Consider the following 10,446-nt stretch of genomic DNA (forward strand, 5'->3'; position numbering starts at 1 on the left):
TCCAAGCCCTCTTTCCAAGTCTTCTGTTTGCCTCCAGTTCCTTGAGGAGTTTCCAGCCCCACTGCAGCAATACCATCTCCTTTTGCTCCTTTTTACTTTCCAAACACTATACCATCCAGTTTTGCACACAGACAAACATGGAGCAGATCATTTCCCTTAGCCTAAACGTACCAACACTGCAATGTCAGATAGGCAGAGTTTGGATTTAGAGTGGATTTTACTACACGTTACACACTTAATCCAAGTATGACCAACACAGATCTTGAGACTTGGAAATAATACGGGGTTTGGAACAAACTAACATTGCAACCAGTCTACTGGGTTTCAGTAAGTCCTTTTTCCTAGAAACTGGCCTCTTAACAGGACGTCCAAAAGACGTGCTTAGGCACAGAAATCAAAAATTGAACTCCTGAGTAGGAACAACATGGTTTACTGGGCAAAAGGAGACAAGAATCCCATCACTCGCTGTGCTCCCAATCTGCTGTCCAACCTCAGACGAGTTACTTCACCCTTTGTCAAGTTCTTTATTTTTTATTTAGACAGAAACCTCTATGAAAGCTTTTTCAGAAGTGTTTGTACCAAGCCTAGCTGGGCCTCAAACTCAGTTGTCACTCCTGGAATATAAACAGGCACAAAGACCTTAAGTGCCCTGTGGCAGAAACCTTCCCAGTGCAGAGCCCTCGAAGGGGCTGCAGAGATCCAGAGGATTTAAACATAAGCCATGGAGTGAATTTCACACTGCCTATAGTGTCTTCCATTATACTAAAGCAACACGTTGGAAAACTAACCTAACAGAAAACAGCAAGATGCTTGAAAATAATTACATGATATAATTGTGTACAAGCTGTATGCAAAAAAAAAAAAAAAAAAAAAAGTGAGGCAGCTAATGTTGACCAAGCCTTCCTTTCTGGGAGTACCTTTATAAACACACTGCCTTACAGACAATACAGTCAAAAAGCAGAAGGAAGCACTGATTGTACACTCCAAGCAATCCAAAGTTGCACATGGGGGGGGAAGATGGGGTGATCCTGCAGTCCTTACTCATATTGTACATGCTTTGATCTCCAGACCAAACTCTCCTACATCCTTGCAAGATTCCTGAGCAATAGCAAAAGATGGAGAGTTTAAAAAAAAATCCAAAAATCCCTCATAGGATGGAAATAGCTTGCTATATAAAGACCACCCCATTACAGGAAATGAAAGTGATTTAGAAATAAACAACCGTTACAAATATATGTGCAGAATCTAATTAAGGAAGGTTGTAGAATTAATAGCCTTTGTTCTATCCTGAGCACCTGATGGGATCCTAACTAGTGGCCTGAAATGCACTGCTTGGCTTTCTGCATGATGGTTGCTCAGCAGGTATTAAGTTAAAATTACTCACGACAATATAGCAAATGTGACCAGCGTGATCGTCAAGCAGAAGATGGACAGAGCGCAGCCAATGTAAGTGATGGAGGAGAGGGCCACCTGGTGTTCTCTTGTTAGCTGTACACAAAGAAAAAAAATGAAATAAAAACTATTAATTGATTTATTATACTGCGGAACCACAGGTCAGCCCCTCTGCACGTGGTGTTTCCTCCTCCATCTGCCCATACACAAGGTGATGTTCACAGTCATTCACTGCTGCTTCTAACATGGGAAATGAAGGGCCAGCCCCAAACTCAGTCACACGTGCCCAGGGCATTTTGGTTCCCTTTTTTATTTCTGTTCTGGTTATGGCCGGGATAGAGTTAATTTTCTTCACAGTAGCTAGCATGGGGTTACGATTTGGATTTGTGCTGGAAACAGTGCTGACAACACGGGGATGTTTCATTACTGCTGAGCAGGGCTCACACAGAGCCAGGGGCTTTTCTGCTCCTCACCCCACCAGCGAGTGGGCTCGGGGTGCACAAGGAGTTGGGAGAGGACACTGCCAGGACAGCTGATCCCAACTGACCAAAGGGATATTCCACACCATATGTCATCATGGTTAGCATGTAAACCTATGGGAAGAAGAAGGAAGGAGGGGATGTTCAGAGCGACGGCATTTGTCTTCCCAAGTGACCATCATGCATGATGGAGCCCTGCTGTCCTGGAGATGGCTGAACACCTGCCTGCCACGGGAAGTGGTGAATTAATTCCTTGTTTTGCTTTGTTTGCCTGAACAAACTGTCTTTATCTCAACCCATGACTTTTCTCACTTTTACTCTTCCAATTCTCTGCCTCATCCCACCGGCGGGGAGTGAGCGAGCGGCTGTGTGGGGCTGAGCTGCTGGCTGGGGTCAAACCACACAAATCCAAAATATAACCTCACACTAGCTACTGTGAAGAAAGTTAACTGTGTCCCAGCCGGAACCAGGACAACTTGATAAATCAGCATTTCCTCAGAATAAGCGAGTTTCTCCGGTGCTGCGATATTGTCAAGCCTGAGATTAGCGCAGTTTATCGGGCTGCACAAACAATGTCAGCAATGGGATCTTTCACAGCTCACAAGGCAGTTTGCTAATGCTCTCACGCTGCAATAATTTACATCATTGTGCAAATACCAGAAGTGCTTCACAGCAGTGAGAACTGACAAACCAAGATAACTCATAAATCACGGGCCATTTATAGCCCATTTGTTTTGTTTAATGTATCATGTTTTCAGTGCCTGTTGAAGGAGCTGGACTGACATCTACAGAATGGAAAACCACAGAAAAGACCCAGCATGAGCAGTACAGTGTAAGCCTCTCCTTTCAGCCTCTGTTTTTATATACAGGCACCTTTTGTAGAAGTAATTCAATTTTCATGAACATTTAATCTGTAACTCCATAGTGCCCCCCACCAGTATCTATGTTAAAACCTGGATAGATTCAACGGGGGAGGGACACTGGGTTTTGACCATTCATCCTAAATTAATCAGAAAGTGTGCTTTAATTTTCCATGCAAGTTCTCATGAAAGAATGACAAAAAAGCCACACCCAGCAAAGGGAGCCAGGCAATATTAACGTATAATAAGTAGAACAGAGTTAGGCAGGAAAGTCTTCCCATCTAAGAACAATTTTCAAACATTTTTCCTGACTTGAATTTGGATAGAGTTGACATTTTCACAAACTGAACATTTGAAAAAAAAAAAATATGGTCAGTCAAAAAGTTTAAACTTTAATGCTTGGAATACTATGCTTTTGTTTCAACGTCTAGTCACTATACATTAAATTCCTAGCTGCAAACTCATTGGAAATATATATTTATTCTGAAAAACACTAAAAGGAACAATATATTTTCCAATTTTTTTGCAGTAACTCTATCTAATAAAAATAATCCTTTCTTACGGTTTAGGATTTTCTATTATTTTTCCCCACACACAATAAAAATTCCCCCCCAAACAAAGTATTTCATTAGAGATTATCATACCCAACCAGTTCTACCAATAAACTTCCCATTAAAATTCCTTTTAAAGAAGTGAAATGACATGCCATGGGGTTATGAGAAAAAAATAATTTTAAATACAGAGAAAAATGGTTTGTTGTATATGTACGTTTTTCTTGTAACTATCTGCCAACAGCATCAGCCCAGGTGCAGTAAGTTTTACAGCAGAATAGACTGGGGCTCGCTCAGCAATCTGAGAACTATTAAGCGATGCAGCAGCAGCACTGAAAGACAACTGTTGCTATGGTGTTACAGTTCCTAGGAAATATGATGCAGCTCTTCAGTATTTCTTCTCTTTCAGCCAAAGACACATTTCTTTTCCCTGACTTGGATAGCATCAATTACAGAAACAAAAGGGTTCTCTGTGCTGGACCAGCTTAAAAGGTCTGTATAATTTCTACAAAAGAGCTCCTACCGCCCCTCATCCCCCTGAGAAGCCATGTATAGCCATTCTGCACAGATTATTCCTGAAACAGGAATAACTTCTGTGTTAAATTGGGCAGTTTAGAAGTGATTTCCTCATCAGACATATTCATATCCAAAATGCATGGACTGTATTTCCTGATTGCTCCAATACACATCCCTTGCTCTTGCTACAGTTGGCTTGTGGTTCTACAGAGGGAGGAGGGGAGCACAGTAAGCTTTCCCAGCTTCAAGTCACTCAGAAATCACTATTTCTCAGCAGTTCAAGGCTTTCTTTCACTCCTTTCACTCCCAACACCTGCAGCCAGAAAATGTTCCCTAAGGGGTCAAAGCTGCTCAGTCTCGTTCAGATTTACAGTGGTCTATAACAGGGGTTGCGTTGGCAAAGAGGGGTGAGATCTGCACGACTTAGAAACGAAAAAGGAAAAAACCATCTCTTATCAACAACATGGAGAAGATTCATTCAAACCTAAAATAGCCTACATAGAGCCCCACATCTAGGAACTGGAAATTGCTCTTGCTCTGGTAAACACAACCAAAATCCGATGATGTTTTAAGAATGATGCTCCTAAACCAGTACCCACAACAGTCTGGTAACTACTGCAAAAGCTATATCCCTAAAGCTTGGGTTCTCATTTTGCCTCCTATGAGGGACAGAAAGTTTGTAGGTAGTTTTGAACCATTTTTTGTTTATTAAGGAAAGGTGGAGCCTGCTACAGCTGTGCTCAAACGGAACTGTCAGGTTGGAGGAGTGCATGAGAGCGGTCCCCGTTCCCAGCAGCTCCAGCTGGTGCAACCAGGTCCTTTCTGTGGATGACATGAATTGCACGGGGAAGGATACGGTGTGAAAAAGCCTGGAATGATTTCCAGGCTGTGGAGCCTCATTTCTAAATACAGGTATATGGTGTGGGAGAGAAGAGAACCTGTATTTAAGATATCAGCTCTCTGCTGACTTCTCACAACCCAGCTGTTACAGCACAGCTGGATGCTGTGTGTCTGTTTACACCGTAAGGGATGACAAGCATGCTGCTTTTTAGAAATACCTGGATTGTCAAAGCATTGTGCATCATCAGTTAAGAAACAATGTCCTACAAATTCCAGTGTCTGATACTAGTTGATTTCACCTTACCTCAGCTTGTCTTTTTGAGAATTTTTAGACTTTGTGCATGATGTGGAATAGAAGATGGTAATTTGGGATGATCTTGTAGCCAGCACAAAAATGCTAATCAGGTTGTAATGCTATTGCTAAAGAAAATAGCATTAAAAGTACCAAATGAAACACTGAGCAATCTGCAAAGTAGTCCCATAAGCCTGATTCTCATGTCCCAATCTACATTAAATTATTCTTTTGTTCTAAAGGGTTTTGCTTCTTTGAGTTTATATGGTCATTTTCTTATTCTGCAGCAAGCTGAAAAGCTGGGGAACGAGCTCCTGCAGTCATGAGTGTTAGTAACCATGAACACTAAGACAGATGTTTCTCAGTTTCAGCTTTGACACACAGTCAAATCAAAAATTCATACTCCAAATAATACTCCCACCCTTGTAGTTTGCGTAACGCCCCTTACCTTGCAAGTGTCACTAGTAGCACAGAAAAAGATGTGACAGTTTCAGTGGTTACACCCCTCTGCAATATTATCTATTGTCTTACCCTTATTCTCACTCATAAAAGAAGTTTGTACATTGCTCAACATTTTAATTTGGGAAACTCACAGGCAACCAGATGGCCTGAGAAATGATCCTGGAAAGACACCAGTTCAGACTCCAAATATATATTTTTCCTTTATGATGTTGTTAGTAACAAGAAAATGAGTGACATCTAACCCTCTGTTTAAAAATAACTGCAGAGGAAGATGAAAATGTATTATTATAACGGGATGGTACCTTCCATCTCTGGAGTATCTGGAAAAGGTCAGCAGAGGCTGGAAGTCTTGTTCAATAGGCTATACACGAGAAATGTTTTAATCTGTATGTAGAATAGAAAACCTACTTATTGATGGAACATTAACGAGCACCTCTATATACACCACAGCACAACATCCCATCAAAAAACTAAATGGGCTACAGAAACATGAAACAGCAACTGGTCAGATCAGAGCATCTACCTGGGCAACACAGGGCTCTCCCTGCTCAGTGTCCCCTTCCAGGTGTCCCCTTTTGTGGGAAACTTGCAGTCCTGTCCCTTTTTCTCGTTATTTGTCTCTCAGGTGGTTGATTGCACATTGCAAAGGGGGTACTTTTGGCTTTCTCCAGGGAAAGGGACATTTTGGGGAAACACCAATATAAAATTTTCTTCTTTATATACTGCAAAATATCCCTCTGTGTCTGCCTTTAGAGGCAACACGTCAGATAAAGGGCTGAGTTCAAATACTTAAACCCAGGTTTGTCACAGTGGAGCCTGAAAGGGTTTGTCCATACACCAAATTACAGCTTCACCACTTAGCCACCAAAAGTAGAAATTTCATTGTCTAAACTACTTTTGAAATTTCCTTTCTGAAAAGCAATTCATCTTCTTTGGAAAAAAAAGGTAAGGTCTTAAACCAAAAAAAGTTTACAGCCTTAAAAAATGAACCCTGCAATCTAAGGACTATATCATACCTATCATTTGTATCTTATTGTTACTTACTGGTAGAACAAAGACTACGATATTTTAGTATGTGCTTATGTAGTTTTTATGAAACCGAAGAGATTTGCTTACTGGTGAAAATGTAAGAGATGACAACTGTATTTTGCCCTAAGTCCAAACATAAGAACAAGTTATATTTTAGTTTCTCTTTTGGTCAGCTTTCCATCTCAAAGCAGCAGCCCTACCATGGAGTTACAACAGATGGTTTTTACCCTGTTTATCAAACTGCCATGAGACGATCAGCCGCTGGCCTGGGCTGAAATCCTCTCTCCAACCCTTCTGCAAAGGCTTCAAACATCTTACAAGACATTTCTTGGGGGGAGGGAAGGGAGGAGAGGTAGGAATGAAAAATTAAGGCTCAGCCAGCCCTGTTGAAGCTGCACCTTTAAAATGCAACCTGAATCCAATTAAGAGAAGGATGAATAATTAACTTTGGCAGCCTGAGTGTTCCAGAGACATTAAAACACTGGCCTTGGCTGATGAAGCTAATGGTTTTAATTGCCTCCAGAAAGGCTGCTGAAATTCAATTTCAGTCCAGTGAGGCCCTTATTTATATATTAAATAATAATAACAATACAAATCTCTGTGTTTCCTTCAGCTTGCCAAGCATTTTGTTAGGTACATAACACCATGGCTTTTTTTTCAAATTAACATCTGTGTTTGGTTCAGGAGGCTCCGTCTCCTCGCTGAGGCCACAGCAAGGATTTTGGTGTGGCCATACCCAACGGCACTGCACAATCACTGCTCACAGAAAGAAAAGTCTAACTCGAATCTGAGTTTTATCAAGCCACAACGTGTCAGATACCACAAGTTCAGAGAAAAAAAAAAAAAAGCTTCTGAGAGTCACGCTTTGCAGCGCAATCATCTTTATCAGCCATTTCCAGCAGATCTGCTTTTGAATTCCCTTTCTCTGTTAACTGCACAGCTCCTGGTGATCAGCAATAAAGTGCTACAAAGGGGGTTTCTCAGGATTAAAGGAACGTTTTCCTACAGCCAGCCCAGCCTAGTGGCTGCTTATTCAAAACTTTTCTCTGTGACATGAAAAATTTCAAATTTTCCAAATATCTCTGCCAAGGTATTAATTAGTATTTTTTTAAAGCCCACATCATCTTTAAAGGAGTTCTGGGCAAGATGTCATCAAACAGCCGGTAATCTGCTCATTACAAACTGCACACAGCAAGTTTTGAGTTCAAATGAAGCATGGCAGGGAGCAAGGACTCAAGTTGTGAAGTGGTACCGAATTATAATCAAGTTTGGGGATCAGAAAAGCAGATATTTGCGAGCTCTTCCTCATATCTCTGTCTGTGTAACACAAAGCTGGGTGGTTTTTTTTCTGCCTTCATTTCAGGCCCAGGACTTGCAGTGTTTCTCAAGCAACGTTAAATGCTGTATTTACAGCAGATTATCCTCTGTGAAACCCAAGGAGCTACTTTACCCATATGCCTAAGACTTGTACATCTGTTCTCTGCGTTCTGTTCCAGCACGAGCAGACTCGTCTTGCTCTCCAATTAACAGCCAAACCGAAGTCCACCAGAGAGGGCTACGAGGAGAACAAAACCCCGCGTTGAGTCCAGCAGGATCTCGCAGGCAGACAAACGATGGGCTCTTGACAGACTCTGAGTCTGAGATTTTTTTCAGAGCAGTTGAGGATAATTAAATACCCTGCTCCCACTAAAATTCAGGGAAAACTAGTATGTCTACCGTCCTTAGCCAAGGCTTTGATTCAGAAACATCCATTTCAATTCAGAACTATCTGGGGGTGCACCGCAGCCAGGAGTCTCCAGGTATCAGCCCTGGGTTTCCCTTACACCAGGCTTTGGGGAAAAAGGGCATAAAAAGGCCTGAACTCAAGAGTACAGGAGGATTAAATTTAAAGATAATCACCAGAGCACAGTGATGGATAAAGTTGCAGTGTCATAACATTTTTATACTGCATGGGGAAATCCTTTAGTCAGCAAGAAGATGTAGCTGCCAAATGGCTCGGTGCTTTCATTTTCACCATAGAAAGGAAGTCTATGTTATTTTGTTAAGTATTCTGATTAAAATAGAGTCCTGTTTCATGTTCCTCAAACAAAAGAGCTCTTTTGACCATTACAGCACTCTTAAATATTTGTGCTTTTCCAAAATAAGAAGTAATTTTTTTGTTCTCTTCTGCTGAGTGAAATTCAGTAACTGCCAAACAATTCTCTAAGGAATTTGAGGGGTTTAGTATCCTGCAGCATTAGTCCATTTTTTTCCATGTAATTCTGTGAGATTAAGGACATAAGCAGAGTCTCCTATTTCCTCCCATCAAAATCAACAAAGCTTAGGCATCAGAATGGAACAGCAAAAGGATGAACAACGGCTCTGAGTTAAAAAACAAGATCCGTGCTCAATTTTCAGGAAAGACGAGCATGAGCAAAGTAAGGACAAAAGTAATATGATGCACAATCATCAACGCATCAGTGAGATGTGTTCCTCCATGGGGGCAACATTCACTGCAATGAAATGGAGGGGGAAGCGGAGAAAGTAAGAAAGAGCAAAGAAAGTTTACAAAGTAATGCTAGAATAAACAGACAGGCTGATTTATCTTTGTTCATCTGATGGGTAAGGGCTGTCTAAACTGTCTGCAGAGATCTCTTCAGTTAAATAAACTGTCAATGGTAATAAACAAGGACCAAAAAAAATTGCAATGCCTATCCAATTTCTAAATATGCAACACAAAAGAAAAATTACTGGACTAAGGCATTTTTCTTTTTATGTTCCTAGCAATGAAAAGCATGCTGAGAAAAGTAATTATATTAAAATTACAAAACAGCAGAAATCAGAGAATGCCACATTATTTCCATTTCATTGTCCTATTAGAGAATATAATCTGAACCTCAGCTGGCTGAAAAATTTAAGAAAGGCTATCATGTCAGACTCCTATTTTAATGCCCCCTGAGTGCAATGTTTGATTAATAACTGCAATATTAGATTTAGGAAAACAATGCTCCAAACTTATAGATTACACACCTATGCCCCATATTTTTAAAGCATTTGACAATATTAGGATATTTTCAAAACAGCCTCTATAAACACGAATAGATGTACTTTGTTCTCAGTCAGCCACATGTTGTCAAAACTTGCTGTCAACCTCAGCTATAACAGTGAAAAAATAAAATAAAACCACATCTATTGCACCAAATAAGAAATTTCAGATGTCTTTTCTTTTGTAAATAGAATGCCACAGCCAAATCCTTAAGACTTTTCAAAATCATGGGCTCCCTAAAGATGCTATGAGTTGTCTCTCCAGCTCCAGCTGCAAGATCAGAAGTTTTAAAAAAATGTTTTCTCCTTTATAAATGGTTTTCCACTTGCAAGCCTATTGGTGGGAAGCTTGACCTGTATTGATTGATCCTCCCTTCTGAATTATGGAACAAGTGCTACAAATGGGAAGAAAACCAAAGTAATTCCTAGCTTTAGAAAGGCAGAAAATGTGTTTTAAAACTTGAACAATTTCTACAACAGATTGTACAGTGCTATTACTTTGCTGGAAATGTCCATCCACGTGTGAACTTTTCAGTAGTCATTTTTATATCCTCCCAGATGGAAAAGACAGAAAGAGAAAAAAAACAGGGAAAAAAACCCCAAAATAATTTAAGAGAATTAGGAGCCATAAATATTGCAGTTGTGTCCTGCATTGGTCACCTGGAGGAGGGGGACCCAAGCCTCTAACTCTATTTTGCTGCAGGAGACAATGATTTTCCTTTAAAAGGATTTTTGAACTCTAGGTCCCCAGGTGTCCACCATCCTTCTGCTGAAATGACATTTATGTGGCAGATGGTACAAATAGCCTGGCATGCTTTGTAGTTGTTGGATCACTATAAAAATAAAACCTGCCAGATGGCTGGCATGTTTCCTGGCAGGAGCATAGGGCCCCCCTGACTGATGAGAGGAAGCAAAGCCGCCCAAAATAAAATAATAGCATCTGAATTTTCTTTCGAGTGCTTTTGAATTGTGGTTTGCTCCGTGTTGGGTTTGATTCCTGC

At 40.7% G+C, this 10,446-nt stretch overlaps 1 protein-coding gene across 1 annotated transcript in view; it reads right to left on the bottom strand.

Annotated features, from left to right (window-relative positions):
- Positions 1 to 10,446, bottom strand: part of LOC104465519 (probable G-protein coupled receptor 133) — a gene marked incomplete at its 5' end in the record, with an annotated part of 67,913 nt that overhangs the window by 48,677 nt on the left and 8,790 nt on the right. Inside the window, one exon of the mRNA XM_010078599.1 lies at positions 1,385 to 1,488. Coding sequence (XP_010076901.1) covers positions 1,385 to 1,488 — 104 coding nt within the window. The remainder of the gene's footprint in view (positions 1 to 1,384; positions 1,489 to 10,446) is intronic.

This window comes from Pterocles gutturalis, unplaced genomic scaffold (assembly GCF_000699245.1).
Source record: "Pterocles gutturalis isolate BGI_N339 unplaced genomic scaffold, ASM69924v1 scaffold6873, whole genome shotgun sequence".
NCBI lineage: Eukaryota > Metazoa > Chordata > Aves > Pterocliformes > Pteroclidae > Pterocles > Pterocles gutturalis.